At 45.0% G+C, this 20,618-nt stretch overlaps 1 protein-coding gene across 1 annotated transcript; it reads right to left on the bottom strand.

Moving 5' to 3' along the window:
* Positions 1-7,993: 7,993 nt before the first annotated feature.
* FAT4 (FAT atypical cadherin 4) lies at positions 7,994-18,277 on the bottom strand. The gene is made up of 3 exons (XM_027891155.1): positions 18,186-18,277; positions 12,739-17,953; positions 7,994-8,041 (listed from the first exon to the last, which is right to left on the bottom strand). The coding sequence occupies exons 1-3, from the start codon at positions 18,275-18,277 to the stop codon at positions 7,994-7,996; spliced, it is 5,355 nt and encodes a 1,784-aa protein (XP_027746956.1).
* Positions 18,278-20,618: the final 2,341 nt, after the last annotated feature.

The raw sequence follows: 20,618 nt of genomic DNA, 5'->3' as shown, positions 1-20,618 counted from the left end.
TTATAAGCTCAGTGGGGGGGACAGAAAAAGCATTTAATCATTAAGCTTTTTCTTTCTAAAAGCAAGCCATGCTGACTGTCCCAACTAATCAATGTCTGTGGGAGTCACAAAGGAAATCTAACGCACCATTTCTGTTTCAGAATCCTTCATTCTAAACACCAGACTTCTGCTTTTCAAATGAAGAAATACACAAGCAGCCAGGTATGTGCTATAATCATATTAAAATCAATTAAGCAATCCTTTCTTTTCAATATAACTCCCTTAAATGAAAATTAAGAAACTATGAATAAACTGTCTTTCTTGTAAGGAGGAGATTGTCACGTAAACTTCTTTAAGCATTTACGAACCACTGAATTTCACACACTCTATTTTATACCCTTCCATCTGCAGGGGAACTTGGGACCACAGAAAGGTGGGCCTGTGAACACCAACCTGCTCTCAAGCAGTCTAGAAGGATTTGCTGGTTGTTATTCCCAGTATAAACAGAAACCTGCATCTGCTGTGGGATTCACTACCCAAATTTAGCCAAATCTCAATTACAGTAGCTTGCTTTAAGCAAGGCACACATAGATATCAAGTACCCTACCCTTGGCTTAGATTGGATAAAGCAGCTAATTTTTGTCCTTTCAAAAATACACAACAGAAAGCCCTCTAAATTAAAACAAGATTATACCTCCTTTTAAATTATATGAGCAGTGAGCAATGTGTATGTTTACAAATTAATTTCTAGAGTCTGACTTCTCAACCAAGGCTCCTACAAAACTGCTGGCCATTAAGCTGCCCTGTAGCCCACTTCACACTATAATTTATCTCTAGTTCTTTTCCTTGGAGTGCTGTGCTAATGCCATTGTCCTCTATTCCTTTTTACAGAGCTACAGTCATGTAAAGAGCCTAATTATAGACTCCAGAACGTCTTGATTTCCTTATTTCCTTGGCAAAGGGCAAGCTTTTTGTTAGATGTTTAGTGTTTACTCTGTGTCACTTTCAATATAGACTTTAATGTACACAAAGAGAAGGTCCTTCTTACATACTCGGGACCTCATTTTCTGCTTGGTTATACCAATGTAAATTAAGAGTAATTTAACTAAATAGAATATAGTTACAGTGATGGAAAATTAGCATAACTGAAAAAGCCAGTCCACTGTTTAGTAATAATTTCTTTTATATAATCCAGATTCTCATGCTCGTTCATCCTTTATAGAGCCAAAGCTGTAATAACAATGTTATATTTTCACAGAATAAAAAAAAAAAAAAAGTAGTATTTTCCTGTTCACACAAAGAGCCTTTTTTTTTTTTTCCTTAAGGGGGAATGTAGCTGGGCTACATTTATTTTTCTATTTGTGTAGTGGTAGCCACAATTAATATTCATAGTATTATGGTGTATTTATAGAAGAGACTGTTTGCACATGTGAGACCTCATGGCATCAGAAAAGCACATTCGTTTTTATATTACTGAATCTCAGAATGAAACCTTCTCTCCCTGCATCAGTTTTGGGCAGCTTTACTGCACCAAAAAAAAAAAAAATCGCATTTTATGTCTGTTTTAAAAACATATACATATGGGATGATCAAGGAAGGACAAAGACTATTTAGAAGACAATAGACCAAATAGCCCTGTTTTGGATGAAACTTAGTTACACCATTAGGAGTACAGCTTTGCAACTAGACTTTTAATATGTTAGTTTCTGCAAAAAACAACCGCAATAGTTCAACCTAATGACTGCAAATTGAAAAAGCTATCCAAAATGAAATTTTATCTGCCCTAGCTTGAAGTCTCAAGTACCATTTTTCTTTCATGTACACCAGCAAGAACATCCTGCGGATTTCCAGCTGTCACAAGCAGGAGAACATTACTGCCATCATTCACAAGACAAGAATCTTAAGGCCCTCTAATGAAACTGCCTCTTTAAGACTTTGCTTTAAATAGATGGAGGGCAAAAAAGGTCTTGCTTCTACTCCCTTCTCCTCAGCCCTGCCGTGATGGATGGTGTTGCTCATGGGTGGAACAGATCTGATAGACTTGGAACCACGACTGCGTCTGGTGACAGCAATTTATTTCTGCAAGCAGCTTTCAAGTTCAGACATACCGTTTTTAGATGGCAGTGACCAGTTAATTTCTAGAACAATAAATAACAAATGCTAAGAAGAACTGGACTTTGCTCAGATGGAGAATCTGTGGGACTTGCTCTTCCCCTACACACTCCTGTCCTGCAGTGGCTTGGTTTCCTCCTCCATGCAAACTGGAGGCAGACTCGGGCACTGCCTTCTTAGAGGACAAGACATTATTGGTACATATGTATGTATACATACACATATCCACATGAGGATTGTATATACACAAACATAACCGATGTTTATATGCACACACATCATAAAGCATGGTAATAAATATAATAATTATAGCAACAAATGACCTGGGGACCAAGAAGACATGAAGGGGCCATGTAAGAGGAGAGCTAACACTGAGATTGGTTATGAGCAGGGGCAACCACGTGCTTTCAAGGCTTCTTGGTCCAATTTTTAGGAGCTACTTTCAGCAGTGAACTGGGATTTTTCTATTAGCAGATAAGAACTGAAGGTTGGACAGCATGACATAAATCCCTGAGGACACATTATTGTTCATTTGTTACAGAAACCTAAAAGGAGGGCTTAGCTCCAGCCTTTGGCATCCTACCGAGAAGGAGTATTGACTTTACCCAAGTCCTTTCCTACGCTGTAAAATGTATCAAAATAAACATATTCATATAGTTGTCTTCCTCCCCTCTTACCAGTCTCTTGCACACAAGCTCAAAACAGTACTGTGGAGGAAAAAAAAAAAAAAGCACAATAAGAGACACCTTTATCAGTCTCAGCCATCTGTGTTCCTTTAGCCTGATCCAACAATTTTGGCAGGAATGTACACAGCTTGCTCCTACCCAATATCATCCTTCCCTGCAAAAAAAAGTCCCCTCCCTCTTCCTCCCCTATCCACCAGCATGAGGGTCAGTCTGCTGATGACAGGGCTTGAAATAATAATGTATTGGAGCATATGTTTAATTAATTACAATCTCAAAACAATCACTTAACCTTATTCTGAGTAACTCCAACCCCACTTGATAACTTGGCCCAAAAAGTAAACAGATGTCGAAAATCCATACAACTCTCAGTGCTGACCACAGGAATTATCTGGAGTTAAGAAATTTATATATAAAAATAAAATAAAACAAGCTAATTCCTCACAAGTTTGAAGCGCAGCAGTTAAGAGAACTGTTAGTGAAAGAAAACAGTGGAAAGAAAATCAACAGTGCCATAAATTAGTTTCTAGACAATTTGACATGACCCTACTGGGATTAAAAATCTGGATTTTCATTAAAGTTGTTCACTGAAATCATAAATGTTCAAATTCTTTTCTCAACACAGATGGGCATAAAAAACTTTATTAAGCAAATTTCAAAGGGAACAGAATCATGTTCAGAGAAAGAGTCATTTAAATACACACAGAAATGTAGGTCCTGAAAGAATAACAGTGCAATAAACTATTAAGTTTTCCTTCTGTTTCTAAACAGCCTTGTAATTGCAACACATCTTCAACATTTCAAGAAGCATGACATTTTGACAGATTAAGAAGATATGTTGTATTGGAGAGAAGAATGAAAAATGGAGAAAACACCAGGAAACCTGAAGTGTTATGTCATAGAAGAAAATCCCTATGGAAAATTCAAGCTTTAAACACATACAGTACAGATGCAACATGGCTCTGGCATCTTATTTATCCCTCTGAACTATTTAAAAAAAATTATCCTCATTTATGAAAAATGATCCAAAAAGGAGTTGACATGAAAAGCCCTCAACTCAGTTCTCTCTCTAGCTCTCCAAGGAACAATTTATCTCCTAGTACACTGCAGGGGAAATAGAATCACATATTTCCCCATGCACAGTGCCTATGGCAAATCTACTGCTCCAGCTTAAAGTAGTTTCTTCTATCTTAATATACACATATGCCCTGTGATGTAAACTTGGGGTTTTTTTGTCTCTCCAGCTGCTTCAGGATGCTACACAACAAATTCTTGTTTTCATAACCAATTACCATTGCTCTGTGTAATTCAGCGCTATCTAGTGTTGGATGCTTTCTAAATTAATTTGGTCCAAGGAGGATATAAATTCTGTTCATAGCTTAAAAAGAGGACTACAGTTTGTGCAGGTGAAATGTCACATACATTCTTAGAACTAATACTCTTCTCCTGGATTATATTTCAAGAAACACTGCAGCTACCAAAACTGAAATGTTTGCTTTAAAACCCAAAGAGGACTAGATATAAAGCATTTGTCCCAAATCTGAAGTTAATGTTTTACTCATTCAAATTTTAAACAAAAACATCTTCAAAAGGCTTCAAAAGCATTAAAAATGAATACACCTCCAAAGGAATCCGTAAGGGAAAAAAAAATTATTTTATAACCAAAAGGTAACACTCACTAGCAAAAGTCATTGGGTGGAAAGCGGCCTTTTGTTCATTCTTTGCTTCATAGTAGGTGTTAAACTGCATCAGCAGCAGTGTCAGAGCACAGTTATGCATCAGCCCAGAGAAGCTCCACATCTGACGCCTGGCAGAGAGCCCCTGGCAGGATTGCAGGCCCTGCTCCCAAAGGCAGGACATGCACATCATGGATGCTCCAGCACTGGTCCAGCTCTGCTCTCCAGGAGAGAACACAGGAATGAGTCATGACACTACGATGGAAGCCTCCAAAAGCGGTCGCTCTCATAACACAGCTCATAAATCCCCTCTTCGTCCCCATCAGCGACAGACACAGTTATGCTCTTGAAGTATTAAGATGCCCCATAAAAGATAGATTCAACTAAGGGGCTGGAAATGAGTCAAGACTAACTTGTAAAACACAAAGTCTCCAGCTCGTCAGTTTTATCAGCGCTATTCCTACAGAACTAAGTAAGAACGATGACAGGAGGGCTGGAGCACCTCTCCTATGGAGACAGGCTGAGAGACCTGGGGTTGTTCAGCCTGGAGAGGAGAAGGCTGTGGGGATACCTTTGAGCATGTAAAGGGGCTACACAGAGCTGGAGAGGGACTTTTTACAAGGACATGGAGTGACAGGAACCTTCATCATGGATCTGGTATCATAGGTACTACGGAAGAAACAAGTGGGTTCTTCTTACTTCCCTTCTGAATCTCCTAAAAACTAACACAAAGAGTCACATTGCCATGCTTCCCTCACCTTTTACACACTTTTTTGCTCACTGATGGCAAGTTGGGGCTTGCCTCCTGCTTGGGAGTGTTCCAGAGAGGTACCCAATGAGAACCAAAAACGGTACAGGCAGATCCTACAGAGAAAACCACAACATTGCTTGACCCAGTTTGGTCATTTTCCAAGCACAGTCAACTGAGTGGCTGGAGAGAGAATTATTTTGACACATGCCTGTACATGCATATTTAGAAGACCATAGCGAGGCACGAGGCTGGAAAATGTACATATATGAAATCACGAGAGTTACAATTTTGCATTAAGGCTGATGATCCTTCCCATACTGGCCCTATGGCACATCTCAAAGTGATTCCCATTCCTTTCTCCTAAAGATCTGCGAGAAAAAAAACATCTTTGTGTTTCAGCTCTATCAGAGGATCCAAATCAACTTCCCAGGTCTCTTAGGAGTTATCTTCCCCTCAATATGGCCACCACAGGGAACCCAAATTTAGCTATGGGATGATGCCACCTCTAGACAGAGTGTAGAGGGGGGAAGGTGATGCACTGCAAGAAGATGCTCTTCTTCAAAAGGAGCCCCTGAAGCTCCTTCCACCTGTCTGAGTTTAAGGGGCTGCTCAATGTTTTCAACATGAACATGTCTCTGTCTGTAGGTCTAGATGGCATCAATAAATACTCTTACACACTTATTTAAGATCACTGTGTCAATACAAGCAACAGCCTACTAACAGTTTGTATGTGCAAGGGCTGCAGAACATGAAATGCTAAGGCAAATGCTTGTTTTCATTACTTTTTGCATAGCTGTTGGCACATAAATTACCACTTCATAATAGGCTCTTTGAAATTCTTTTGCATTAACTAATGCCACTCTACGTATTTTTACAGTGTGATCATGGCTATCACTTTCCATCTGTTCTACTGTCCTTTTGGTATGTTTTTGCTCTGAGGAAGTAAACAAAAATAGATCACTATAAAAACAAACCTGCCTGACAGTCTAGACTGAGGGTCTAATTAAAAATAAGATTTATTAGAATAGAGAGAAACATCACAGTAAAACAAAGACACAGTTTCTATAACATATCTGGTATTATTCTTGGCAAAGCAAAGCCAGGCTATAAATTTACTGAAACAAATCAGTACAGTACTGATGCACCATTCTGATCTGGCATCACTTTTCCAGACTGCAGGAATGTGTTAGGAAAACTCTTTGTTTTACTTATATTTTAGATTTTAGTCACCATAAATTCCTTTTCTAATTAGAACCCGAGAGCATTAGGGCTTGTCTACGCACAGGTTTTGCACAGACACAATTACAGAGGGGTAAGAAACCCAACTGAGTTAACAGTAATGCTACTCCCTAGTCTAGACACAGTTAAAACAAACTGTACCAGCAGAACTATGTCACGCTGAGGGCTTGATATAAATTGAACAGGCACCTTGCTACTGGAGAGGTGGGAAGTGGCCCTTACAGTAGAGAGACAAAATCCAGTCTCTGAAAAGACACCCATGAGACCATGGAAACATCTGGAGCCTCCTTCTGCCAGCCAAAAGGGTGAGAGCATCCTCTGATGAGATGCAGTCTCAGAGTGCAAGATACGCACAGGAAACAGGACAAGACAATAGCAAAGATTTCAGACGCCAATGACAACGCAGTCTTGCCCCAGTAAAGCTACTGGTGAGAACTGGAGACACCCAGAGGGTGAGTAGCCTTTGGTGATCAACTTCTGGAGCTCTTCTAGATGAACAGCCACCGATTGCTTCACCTAACACTAATCCACAGAAAGAAACCTGCACTCCAGCAGCTCTGGGAGTATCATTTTACATGGAAAAGGACTCACTTATTAACATCAACAGAACCCAAGAATCATTTAGAGATTTGTATGAGGAATTTAACACTTAAATAAAATAAGCACATGAAAATTTTGCTCTGCTTTTTTGGCTATTATTTCTAGTGCTTGCATTGGAGACGCATGAAAAATAATATTTTCCGTAATAAAGAATGTTGTTTTTAAAAGTCTAGTGATTTTTAACATAAAAATTATGAAGTGACCTCACACACAAAAATGCCCAGAGGCTGCTAAAATAGCAAAGAAATGAGAAATTCTAGATATTAAGAACACGTAGCAAGGCAGAATCATTAAAGAAATTAGAGAGGATGAAAAGAGAGACAAATTTAAACCGAAACACACAAATTAGTTTTGAATAATTTTCCACATAAGGCACATTCAACTCCCCCTCTAGTTCAAGGAAAGCTTAGGGATCCTCTTTCAGATCACGCAAGTGACAGCAGTAACTTATATAATAAATCAGCTGGAGGAAAAAAAAAAAAAACTGGTTTTGGAGCTGGGACAAGGCAGCAGATTTTCATTGTTTACTCCAGCATTTCATAAGCAGTTTCCTTTGTCAAGCAACAATTGATGTGCCGTGTATCGTTAAAGAATAAACCGATTTATAAATAGCATGAATAGAGGGAGTACCCCATTGTTCCTCTTTGTACTGGTAAGTGATAAGACTTCTCTGAAGTGGGTTTCAAATTCCCTTTACTAAATTTAAAGCCTTCCGCTAGCCAGCTTGGTAAGAAAAGTAGCACCTTCAGTGTTTCGCCCCCACCAGTCCACCCTTTTTCCTCTCTCAAACGGATGTTGAGTCTAACACCATATCCCTGAAGACATACCCAACCCAAGCATCACAAGGGATGCATCGTGCTTCCGTGGCTCAGGCTGCCTCTCCTGCAATGTTTTCTCTCGTTCCTCCTTAGCAGCGTATTCCCCTTCTTAGTCCAGGTTTCTGGAGCCCTGCACTAGAAAGGTTTGAGCACCTCCACCTCACTCCCAGGGCCAGCAAGGACCTGCAGGATGCAGGAGGAACACAGAGCTAGCTCGGCCACAGGTTGCAGGCCAGGCTGAGACAAAAGCTTCTACATGAACTACTTATACACCATGCAATCGTGGCTTTATGGCCATGGCTGCTGTTCACACTGAGTCAAGGCAAAATGTCCTATGATTGTCTTTGCAGGAGGACGGAGCTATTCACTCTGCCTGTCTTCCCATTAATTAAGCCAGCAGTAAACATAATCTAAAAACCCCCCATCTTGCCTGAATAAACACTGAACACTTCCCCAACTTGGAAGTCCAAGCTTCCCAATAGTGTCAGTCATGAAGCACTCAGGAGATGCAGCTACAAACCTACAAATGCAAAAGAAAACTCAGTGTCTCACATTTCCCTGTCTGAGAATGAGGACAATCCCCCCTCTTTTGAGAGGATATTAACATTTACAGGTAAGAAGCAAGGATCACTGAGCTGCCTCTGCAAGCGTTTCAATTTTCAAATCAATACCACCACTAAATCTTTCATTTAAAGGTTATACATTTCATTCATTTACACTTTTCTCCTCTCTTCCTTGGAAAGTAAGAACCTGCTTAAAGTATATGAAAGATGTTTAACTGAACAAGTAGCTCACCTCCCAAACTGTTACCTCTCACTTGGCATATATATGTCACTATATATGAGACATTTAAAGATATATAGATATACAGGGAACAAACCCATGGCTTTCAAGGGTTTATCCACTGAAGGGTTAAACATGCAAAGTAGAGATCCCGTCTAATTCCATTTAATCCCTGGTAACACAGTACAGAAGATGAGGTATTGTCCCTGGGTTCCTATTATTGCTGCTAGACACAAAACAGGGTACGACATACGACCACCCAAAATATCCCACAGTGTAGGATCATTGTTTTGGGAGGCAGGCCTGAGTAAAGTCATGTGGTGCACAAGTGATGCCAATATGCATTAGTCATTCTATATTAAATATAAAATCATGGTGGTGAAACCCTCAGCTCTGCCTGAAGAGAATAAAAGAGAATTTATGTTAGAGAGTCAAGAAGAAAGGAGTTTAAGCAACTGCTGAGGGGTTTTTTCCTAGCAAAAATACATAGGAAAGTATAAAATGGTAAACATTTTTAATCTGAAGTCAACAGTGCAAGACCTAATAATTAACATAAGAGGGGGAAAAGCTAAGACTGATCACAAAACATATTCACACAATAGATGTGGTTTGTCACTGTAGATTACACAGAAATTGGATGAAAGTCCAAAATAAAATTTAAAAAAGCTTTCCAATTCAATAATTACATCCAAAATTATACCATTTAGCTGCAAAATACAGTGGAAGAAGCATTTGGGTTTTCTTTACAAATCTCAGATATTTGATAGCCAAAAAAAGCTTACCTTACTACTTGCACTTTTGTGACACACCCCTCCACACATGCTTGTCTCTCCATGTAGTAATAACAAGCACACAAACATACACAAGACAAAAGTGACTGCTAAAATAAATAAGCCACAAATTGTAAATAAACTTCTTCATTTTCTAAACTTTCTTTGCTGTTGCTTTGCTGAAAGCCCTCCAGTTTCAAGGTGTGTCAGCTGCTTTGGGTTCAGCAAGGGATTCTCAAAGTCCTGCCCTTGCAAAGCTCTGTCCTTGGACCCTCAGTTCAGAAAGCACTTACATACAGTCCTGGGAGCTGTGCAGTCAGTGGATCTATAGCCTGATCCTCTAGGACAAACCCCAAGGAAGGATGAGAAATACTTGAAACAGACTTTCTTTTTCAGTTAGAACACTAAGTGGATCTTTTCAATGTATCTCATATTAATTAAAAAAAAAAAAATTAGTGTCAGAATTTAGGGACAAAAATAATCACACTGTTTCTCAAGGACAAGGATTAATTCAGTTCTGGAGCAAGTGGTTTCATGCAAGCCTGCTTTTCTTTTATGCTGCCTGCTGGCAAGACAAAGCCTAGCCACTGCTTCAAAGCTGTAAATATCTCTATTTCACACCAGGTATCCGTCACCCAAACCCATTCTTCAAGTCTACATTGGTTAAAAGACCTATTAACTTTCTAACTACTGCTGCTCTTCACCAGTCTCAGACAGCAGATTTAACGCTGGGTGGCTCTCTGTGTTTAGTGATTCACTCAAACGCCACAGTACAATTAAGATGATTTCTGGCATCAGGGCAGAGAGCGTGGCAGGCAGGGAAGGAGGATCATGTAGATTAAAGAAAATACACAATACTCATGCTTTTATGAAAAAAAAAAAAAAAAAAAAAAAAAAAAAAAAAAAAAAAAAAAAAAAAAAAAAAAAAAAAAAAACCAAAACAAACAAACAAGCAAAGAACCCAAAAAACCTAAACCAAAACCAACAAACAAAACCAAACAAAAAAATAAACAAAACTTATATCAAAGTTGCCTATGCATAGAGCTGTCAGCTATAGTGGTACCAGACCTATTAGGCTTTCTCTGCACACCTGGACTGATGCTTCACAACTTAATTCTCTTGGGGGAATATAAAAATCAGCCAGTCTTCATTTTGCCATGTATACATTAAAAAAAGTTGAAGCCACTATGGACAGAAAAACACTTCAGTTTTGTGGCTGTAGATATTCTACAGGTTCGTGCACATTCATTGGCCCTCATCAGTGTTCTGGTTATATCACTGGACAAACCATCACCTTAAAAACCAGGGCTAGAATAAAACACTAAACCTTCTGAATTACACATTTACTGCACAGAGACCTTGGCTTTAAGTGAGCTTTAAGGTGGGTTGCTCAATTTTGACTATTTTTTTATGAAAAAAGGTTGACAGTACATCAGACTCAATCCTCAAAACACTGCCATCCACAAGAAACATGGAAAAAAAGGCTTTGTTGCTTATTCAGCATCCACAGACAGTCAGCTTGCACAAAGAATGTCACTGCAGTAGCTCTTGTTCAAGTGTTGGACAGCAAAAGTCATTCCAGAGAAAACCAGTCAGTCAAGAGAAAGACCGCATATGGATATGTTTTTTAAAGTTGATCGTTGATTATAACTTGTAATACACTTCTAAAGAAGTACAGTAAGCTAATTACACTTGGGAGAAGACACATTTTAGAAGCTATAAAGATACCACCAGTAATAGGAAATCCTAGCTCCCAATTATGGCTCTCAACGCTCTCCACAGAATAAAACATTTGCTTTTGATTTCAGAAGTGGTTTGTATTTAACAATGTAAAATTTGTTTAAAGTTTCAATGGTTGTTCACTTCCCTGCTCAGCAAACACTCATATTAAATGCTTTTACAACATGCAAGATTATTGCAACCATAGAGCTGGGACTCCTATGAGTCCTTCCCAATCAAGAAAGTCTTTGCTCAGACTCAAAGCTGAAGGATTATGATCCAAATACCCACTGACAACGGCCTGACCCTCAAAACAACTGTCTGTCAAGACAAAAGATGACATAATAACAGGAAAAAAATTATAAAGGTCAAATCCTTGCTAGCTTGGGTAGAAAGACCTGCATAACAGGAATCTTGTCATAAAGGTAGAATTAATTATTTAAACCAGCAGCGCTCTGAGAACAGGTGATTTTTCAATACACTACTGCTCTTCAAAACATGATAACCAACAGCACATAGCACACACCCTAGGGTTGAGCTCTCTCACACATGCTAAGAAATCTTTGAGTTTGAACAGTGCTCAAACTCCCTACCTGATGATTACCTGGTAGACCATCAGTCACTGCCAGTACAGCAGAGAGAGGTTACATACCTACACAGATCACACTTAAACTGCAGTAAAAACGAAAAAAGCAGCTATGAAGAGGAAGAGCTACAGCTGCCAAGGAAGAAGAAGAAATATCACTTTGCTAAAAATCAAACAGAAAAAAAAAAAAACACAAATCACCACAACATCCTTGGTGGCTCAAAACTAAGGCATAATTCCCAGGGGTATAGCCGAGGGTAATGCCTGGGACCCATATGGCTATGCGGTATTGAGGTAGCACATTCAGCTGCCAAGGGAAATGTTTCAACCACTACATGCTACCAGCATCCTCTGCTGGCTGACCCACTCAGCAGTGCCAGCCCCAAATTTCCAGGAATGGCAAGTTAAATGGCTCATGGTGAAGCGCAGAAAGCGGTTCCAGGTGATGGTGCAACTCTAAACAAACACAAGACTCTCTTTCATACCAGGCTTCTCAGAATTCCCGAAGAAGACAGCAGGAATGGAGTAAACGATCAGCTCTGTGACTCAGTTACAAGGCAGAGCAAATAAAACATCTGTACTTCACAGATGACATTTCAAACCTGTTTTCTACCCTTTGCTTTTCAAGCTTGTCAGGTAGACAACATTTAAAGACCCTTCAGTCAAGGCAAATGGCTTTGTGATAAGGAAAGCTGCCAACTAAAATGTTATGCTTTTACCACCTGTCACATCCAGATACAGAAACAAGACCATTTTCACACTCACCAGTGAGTTAGGTAGAAAAGTAACCTAAATTGGAAGGGCATGAGGAGAGCCTATCATCTCAGGGTCTCAGCCAGGCAGGGATGGCAACAAGATCCATGACTGGAAACACCAGATGAGCTGTTCAGAAATCAATTCCCTACCAGCCAGTTCTCATGGCCAATACTGACATGATGACTGCAGTGAAAGAGATTCAGTCACAATTCTGGAATTACACAGGAGCAGAAAGACAGGGAAACAATTACTGAATAAGCCTTTACCTCTGCTCGTTGCGTGCGGGGCAAAACCGACGACTTTTCAATGGCATAAACATCCACCAAGTAGAGGCGCGCTCCTTGCTCCCTGTCCAAAATGGCAGCGGTCTGGATGACCCCAGTATGGCGCCCGATGGTGAAGAGGCGCCCAAGGCTCTTATCTTCGCATCGAACGGACACGATGTAATATTCCACCTGAGCTTCGGAGCCCCGCGGACTCGCCGCTTCGATAGATATCACATTTGTCCCGATGGGCTCGCCTTCTTTTAGGATGGTTATGTATTTTGGCTGAGTGAAAACAGGCCCGTCAACCCCCTGCAGAATTATAGTCATTTCAGTGGTAGATTTTCTCCTTTCAGGGCCAAGATCTGTGGCAGAAACTATGAGATTGTATATGAGCTGAGAAGGCACCAGAGCTGATGCTACTCTTAAGTCTCCACTGTAGCGATCCACAATGAAGGTCTCAGTATCTCCATTGACTATTTCATACTCCACTTCTCCATTGGCGCCCTCGTCAGGATCCGCAGCAATAATTGTTGTTAGGATGGAGCCGATCACAACCGAAGGGTCGGCTGCGAGCGCATTTTGTGACACGAACACGGGAACATTGTCATTTTGGTCCGTCACCAAAATGGTCACGTTCTTCAGAGCGAACCGCCTGGACTCCACGGGAACGGCCTGATCGGTGGCTTTGACTGTCAACTCAAAAAGATTAGCAAACTCTCGATCTATTTCAGCGTTGGTAAATATTGTCCCTCTCACTTCATCTATACGGAAGTGATTACCCCTTGGCATCTGCTGAATGATTGCATACGTCAGCTGCCCGTTAATATCTGCATCCGGATCATGGGCAGTCACAGAAATGACAGAGCTACCAACAGGAACATTCTCAACAATCGATTTAAAGATGTCTCCCGGAGGAAAATTGGGAGGATTATCATTGAAATCTCTAACATGTATCACCACAGACATGGTAGATGACCGCGGTGGTCTCCCTTGGTCTTTTGCTGTTATATTTAGCTTATACAGAGACTGGGTCTCAAAGTCCAGCTTCTTTGCAAGAAAAATACTACCGGTGTTGGGACTGATGCTAAAGGTCCCGTGGTTGTTCGTCCCTGTAATGCTATAGTGCAGGTCAGCATTGTCACCTGAATCAGAATCAGTGGCAGTGACAGATGACACAAGTTCACCAACCCTCATATTTTCCAAGACATCCACTAACAAGGTTGATTTAGGGAAGGAAGGACTGTTGTCATTTTCATCCAATACATCAATGCTCAACATGCAAGTTGAACTCAGGGACACCGCTCCAGAGTCTACTGCTTGGATGACAAGGGAATATGATGCAGTAGCCTCATGATCGAGTTTGCCTATTAAGGTCACTTGGCCTGTGCTACTATCTATTGCAAACTGATTTTCTTCATTTCCCTTGATTACAGAGTAGTGAATCAATCCATTAACCCCTTCATCAACATCTGAGGCAGAAACTCTTAGCACCTGTGTCAGATTTGCTGCCGATTCTGATATAGTAGCTTGGTAGAGATCTTTCAAAAATTTGGGGGCATTATCATTGATGTCTTTCATGTAGATCTGTACAGTTGCCTGATCCTTTAGAGGCTTTGGCAACCCCTGATCCGTTGCTATTACTGTGAGACTAAATACTGCAGCTCCCCTCTGTCTCATAAGAGCTTCTCTGTCAAACTGATGAGTGCTTCTGATTTCCCCAGTTACTGTGTTCAGCTCAAAATCTGGCTGCAAATGCTCAAAGGAATACCTGACCTCACCATTTGGCCCAAAGTCTTTATCTACAGCATTTATTTTACCTACATATGATCCACCTGTCTGCTCCTCTTCAAAATAAAACACGTAGTTGGTACTATTGAACAGGGGCCTGTTGTCATTTACATCCTCCAGAATCACAGTAACATTCACAGTAGCATTGAGTGGTTCTACTGCTCTATCAGAGGCAACAACCAGCAAAATATATCTTTCCTGAAGTTCACGGTCCAGTTCACTTTTTATATACAGCTGACCATCTGGGAATATGCCAAAGGCATCCCCAGCATTTCCTTCAATTATACTGTAAGCTATTTCACCGTTCACTCCCGAGTCTTTGTCAGAAGCCTGTACCTTAAAGAACCTGGAATTCACAGGCTCTGACTCCAAAATAGTAATTTCATAGGAAAGCTGGTCGAACACAGGCGGGTTATCATTTACATCATGGACAGAGACAGTCAGGATAAAGTTAGAGGACAGCTGCGGCACCCCCATATCCGAGGCCTGAATTTCAACCTGGTAAGACCCAGCATTTATGTCAAGTGGCCCCGTTAAGCTTATGGCACCGGTTTGTTCATTGATTGAAAACAAGCCCTTTGGGTTTTGCTTAAGGCTGTAAAGGACCACGCCGTTAACACCTTCATCAGGATCAAGAGCTTTGGCCTGGAATATGGTGTGCCCAGCTTTCCAGTTTTCAACCACATTTACACTTTCCACAGCATGAATAAAGTGTGGGGAATTGTCATTTAAATCTTTGACAGTTATATTGACCACAGCATCGCCAGTTACCGCCCCGCCACTAGCAACCACCTTCAGCTGGTAAAACGCTTGCTCCTCCCTGTCAATAATACTGGCTGTGGTGATCTGCCCCGTTGCTCTGTTGATGGCAAACATGCCCCTTTGGTCACCTGTCGTAATAAGGTAACTGATGTTAGTGTTGAGGTCCATGGTGGAAGCAAAAACAGTACCTACGTGGTAACCCAGGGCAACGTTTTCAAAGACAACAAAACTGTACGTGCCCTGGCTGAAAACAGGTGGGTTGTCCTGGGTGTCCAGGACAGTGATGGTGACAATGGCTTGGTTCTGCGACTGAAGATGGCCACCGTCAGTGGCCACAATCTGCAGCTGGTAAGCAGTTTTCTCCTCCCTGTCGAGGGCTATTTTTGTTGTGATGACCCCTGTCTGGCCATGGACCTGAAACCTGGAGGTATCTCCAGCTGAGATGCTGTACTTGACTGTCCCATTGGGCCCCAGATCAGGATCTGTGGCAGACACCGTGGTCACGTAGGTTCCAGCTGGTTCATTCTCTTGGATATGGGCAAAATACTGAACGGGGTAAAACACAGGGCTGTTGTCATTCACATCCAGGACGGTCACATTAACTCGGGCTACTGAGGAAAGGGGAGGAGAGCCTAAATCAGTGGCCAAGACCTGCAGGGAGAAGTAAGACTGCTCCTCACGGTCCAGCTGCGAGATGGTGCTGAGCTTGCCCGAAACAGGATCCAAGCGAAAAAACTGGCGAGGGGTTACAGAGGAGGGGCCAACCACTACCAGTGCTGGTTCAGCTTCCTGCAGGGAGAAGCGGACAGTCCCATTGTCCCCCAGGTCCCCATCAGCAGCACTCAGGACAAGCAGCTCAGTTCCTGATGGGGAGTTTTCAGCCAGGGACACTTGGTAGCCCTCGGGTTGACTGAAGCGAGGTTTGTTGTCATTGACATCCAGGATGGTCACCACAAGCTGTGCGTAGGAGAACTTGGGCTGCACCCCCTGGTCACGGGCACTGATGTTAAGCACCACCTGAGAAGCAGTCTCCCGGTCCAGCCTGCTGGAGATGGATGTGCCTGCAGCATGTCCGGCAGTGCCGCCCTCGGGGCCAGCCGTGGTGACCAGCCCACTGTGCTCGCTGATGCGAAACCAGCCGAGCTCATTGCCTGAGACGATGCTGTACTTGAGGTTGGCATTGAGGCCCGAGTCACGGTCCGTGGCACTCAGGCCCCGCACATAACTGCCCAGGGGCACCTCCTCACTGATGTTTACGCTGTAGACAGACTGCCCGAAGACAGGTGGGTGGTCATTAATGTCATTCACAAAGATCACCAGGCTGGCTACCGAGGAGCGGCTCACGGGAGCTGCCACGGCCCCGTCAGGAGAAAAGACAGAAGTGGGAGAGCCTGGAGGTGGCGGTGGGGCCCCGTAGTTATCTGCCACTGCCACGGTAAGGTTATAGGCCGGGATGCGTTCCCGGTCCAACGCGGCCGCTACCTTTATAAGGCTGAGGTTGGGTACCTTACTGCTGTGTACCTCAAAGTGCCGCTGCTCGTTTCCCGCCAGGATCGACACGGAGATGTTCCCGTTGGCTGCGGGGGAGTCGGCATCGCTCACCGTCAGCAGGGCCACCACGGTGCCAGGGGCTGCATTCTCATCCACAGAGGCAAACCGGGAGGTGGCCGGGAAGTAGCGGAACTTCACCCGGGGCTCGTTGTCGTTGACATCGAGCAGGCGGATGAGGGCCTCGGCCCGGCCGCTCAGCGCCGGCACCCCTCGGTCCATGGCCTGGACCGTCAGCGAGTACTCCTGTCGCACCTCATAGTCCAGGTGCTCACGGATACGGATCACCCCGCTCTCGGGGTCCACCTCAAACGGGAGGCCGCCAGCCCCATCCCCACCACCACTGCCACTGCCATCACCTCCTTCCAGGCGGTAGCGGATGTCCGCATTGGTGCCTTCATCGGCATCAGCTGCAGTGACCTGGAGAACGCTGGCCCCAACAGGCGCATCCTCAGGCACTCGTGCCTGGTAAAGCGTCTGGCTGAAGATGGGGGGGTTGTCATTGATGTCCTGGACGGTGACGTTGACCTGAAGGTACCCTCGCCGACGGGGCTCGCCCTTGTCCTCCACCTGCACCAACAGCTGGTAGGTGGGGGTGGCCTCCCGGTCCAGCCCTCCACGGGACACCAGGTGCAAGAAAGCTCCTTCACCGCTGGGGTTGAGGGTGATGTTGAGGCGGAAGCGGCCCTCCTCATTGCCGGCCACAATCCGATAGGAGCCGTGGTCTACACCGTTGGTGCCACTGTCAGCATCGGTGGCTGTGTCCAGGATAAGCTGGCGCCCGCTGCCCGTATCCTCCTTGAAAGTCACCACGATGGAGGGGTCGGGGAAGACGGGCGCGTTGTCGTTGAGGTCGAGCACCAGGACGCGCACCTCGCTGGGGTAGGTGGGCTGGCTGGAGAGCACCACCAGGTCCACCACGTCGCTGGCCAGGCTCTCGCGGTCGATGGTGGCGCGGGTGTGCAGGGCGCCCGAGGTGGCGTTGATAGCGAACAGGTCGTGGTGCTCGCTCAGGCGGTAGGTGAAGCCGGGCCGGGTGGCGATGGTGCCCACCCAGGTGCCGGGCGGCTGCTCCTCCAGCACCTGGAACACCTGGCGCGGCTCGGCGGCGGCGGCGCTCCCCAGCGGCGGCAGCAGCGGCAGGAGCAGCGACAGCAGCAGCGGCGGCGGAGCCCCGCGGGCGGCGGCGGCGGGGCGGCCCATGGCGACCCGGGGGCGCAGCGCCCCGAGCCGGGGGCCCGGCGCCGCCGCTCTTCCCGCCGCTCCCGCTCCCCTTCCCTTGCCGCCTCTCTGCTCACCCGCGGACGCTCCGCTCCGGGTGCGGACGGGAGCGGACCCGCCGCGCTCACGGGACGCTCCGGCTCTGCCTCTGCCTGTGCCTCCGCCGCTCCTCCCGCCGCCGCTCCGGGGCTGGGGGGCGGCCGGGGGCTCCGCGCCGCATCGCCGCTCAGCAGCCGCCGCCGCTACCGCCGGGGGCCCCGCGCCCCGCCGCTGCCCCGCGCTGGCCGCCGCCCCGCCGGCATTCCCGGACGCTCGGCGGCGGAGCGGGTCCCGAACGCGCGGCCGCCCGTACCCAACTTTGCCCGGCGCTCATGGATCCCGGCCCTCTTGACGCCCGGGGACGGCTCCCCCCACGGGCGCCCATTGGCCGCCGCGCCGCCAGCGACCCTCCCACCGCCCGCCCCCCCGCACCTGAGGGGCCGCCCCGGCGGGGACTGGGACGGGAGCGGAGGGAAGGGGGTTGCTCGCCCGGCAGCGCCGGGATGGAGGCGCGGGTCCGTTCCCCCCTCCTCGAAACCCTCCCGCCTGGAGCGGAGAGGGACCGGAGACCCCCGGGCGGGATGTCCCGCACACCGAGGGATGCGGCGGCGGAGGCGGCCGCGGCGCCGCCTCTCACTTTTACAGCAGTTCGTGAAGGAACTCCGTGGACCCGTTATCCCGGGGAGATGCTCCGGCCCCGCCGCTCCTCCCGCGGGCCCGGAGCGCCCTCTGCTGTCGTGCCGCTCCCGGCAGCGGTGAAGAATCACAGGGATGCGGGAGTGTCCCCAGGAAACTCTGTCCCCGACCGAGCGAAAGTCCCCACCATGCCCCGTCCCAAAAAGGCAGTGCGTGTAAATAACCGGGAAAGCCCCTAATCCTGTCTCCCTGCGGTGCCGCTGGAAGTAAAAGTTTTGATTTTTTTATGTGTTGACCTTTAATTACAAGAAGGGGTGTAAACGCAAACCTGCGGACGGCAATTAAGCTGACAGTGTAAATCCTGTGTGGCCATGTAGCAAATCAGCAAATGTAGAGTTTATTTATCCTTGTGAGGGAGTTAATGAACCCGGTAGTGGATTTTTCAGCGCGGAAAAGCCAGAAAAGTGAGAATAGAGGTGAAAAAAAAAAAAGGAGTAGAGGGTAGGAGTGTGTGAGGATAAGGTGTCAAAGGCAGATAGTTCCCCCTTAGTCCCCTGGATATGATGAAAAAAGGGGTATCAAATAAACATTAGCAGCACTCTTGACTGAAAGCAGTTAGTAAGGTAGAAGCAGTGGTTCCTGTCCCCAGATGGTATTATCATCTAACACGAAGAGATACTTCGGGACAATAGCTCCTGAAAAATCCCTGTTTCCTTTAGAGATGGAGTCTCACATCCACTACCAACCCCCGCCCCTGTGGATGCCACAGCCAGCTGCGTGGGCCAGTGAGGCTGGGGAGCCTGGTGTCCAGCACCCTTCCCTCCATGGGACCCTGCGCGAGTGCTCTTGTCACTGGGAATCTTTCCTTAGGGTCACAGTATTTAATTTTTTAGCACTTCTCAGTGTCTGCTCCCGACCCCGAGAAGGACTTTTGTCCTCCAAGTGCTCTGCTTTTCCAAGCTGCGCTAGTTCAGTAGGAGATAGCAAGTTATCTACACACAAAAATGCTAACGCCTCCTGCGCTCTTGCAAGGAGCTGGACAGTAAATCGATGCGACAGCTAAGAACAGATCGTCAGTCCCGTCTGCCTGCCTGGATCCGTAATGCTGTTAAGGTCTGCACCAGTTCTTTGATATTTAACTCCACCTACAGGCGGGCATCGACCCTTGCCTGCAAGCGAGCAATTCACTGCGTCTTCTCGAAAGCACGGAAAGGTGACTTCTCTACTTGTATTACAAAAATGCCCCGAGTTCATGGATTCAGCAAAAATACAACAGCACTACTATATTCACAAAGAAATATGGGTTGGAGGGGGAGGATTACCGACATAAGTTGATATCAACCCTCAGTAGAATATATCTTCAAGCATTCAGCACATTTGAATCACTGGAGTTTTTTCCTCACTACATGGAACTTTTCACATCTGCTAAATTTGATATCCAAATCATAAATACAGCACTGAGAACCATTCTGACACCCCCTGAATGGACTCTGAACCTTTCCCTAATGAATAGGTCAGAATGAACCACTAACCAACTATTTTATGTGTGGAACAGGAACAGTCTTGTTCTGACATTGTTCAAGCTTTTCTGTGCTCACAGTTCGTGCTTCCCTCTGCGTTCTTCTCTCAAATCTTAAAATTAGAAATGCTGCTACACAGGTATTGTTTAGCAGTTCAAGTATTTGCAATTCAAATATAGGAAAGCACAACACCAGCCTTTTAAGTGCTGTACATCTCAGGTAAGCAAAACAGCTAAAATTCTGGAGAAAAAAAAACAAAAAACAAAAAACAAAAAACAAAAAAAAAAAAAAAAAAAAAAAAAAAAAAAAAAAAAAAAAAAAAAAAAAAAAAAAAAAAAAAAAAAAAAAAAAAAAAAAAAAAAAAAA

This window comes from Empidonax traillii, unplaced genomic scaffold, assembly GCF_003031625.1.
Source record: "Empidonax traillii isolate 1590-97213 ecotype Southwest subspecies unplaced genomic scaffold, ASM303162v1 scaffold310:size1162954, whole genome shotgun sequence".
Lineage (NCBI taxonomy): Eukaryota > Metazoa > Chordata > Aves > Passeriformes > Tyrannidae > Empidonax > Empidonax traillii.
This window is presented reverse-complemented; position numbering and strand designations above follow the sequence as displayed.

Excerpts from the sequence above, each read along its gene's own strand:
- FAT4 (XM_027891155.1), bottom strand. The coding sequence starts at position 18,277 with ATGCGGCGCGGAGCCCCCGGCCGCCCCCCAGCCCCGGAGCGGCGGCGG. Across the intron at positions 17,954-18,185 it reads AGGCAGAGCCGGAGCGTCCC|CGCCGCCGCCGCCGAGCCGC; the intron begins GTGAGCGCGGCG and ends GCCGCTGGGGAG. Across the intron at positions 8,042-12,738 it reads CCCGCACGCAACGAGCAGAG|GTCCTTGCTGGCCCTGGGAG; the intron begins GTAAAGGCTTAT and ends TGCATCCTGCAG.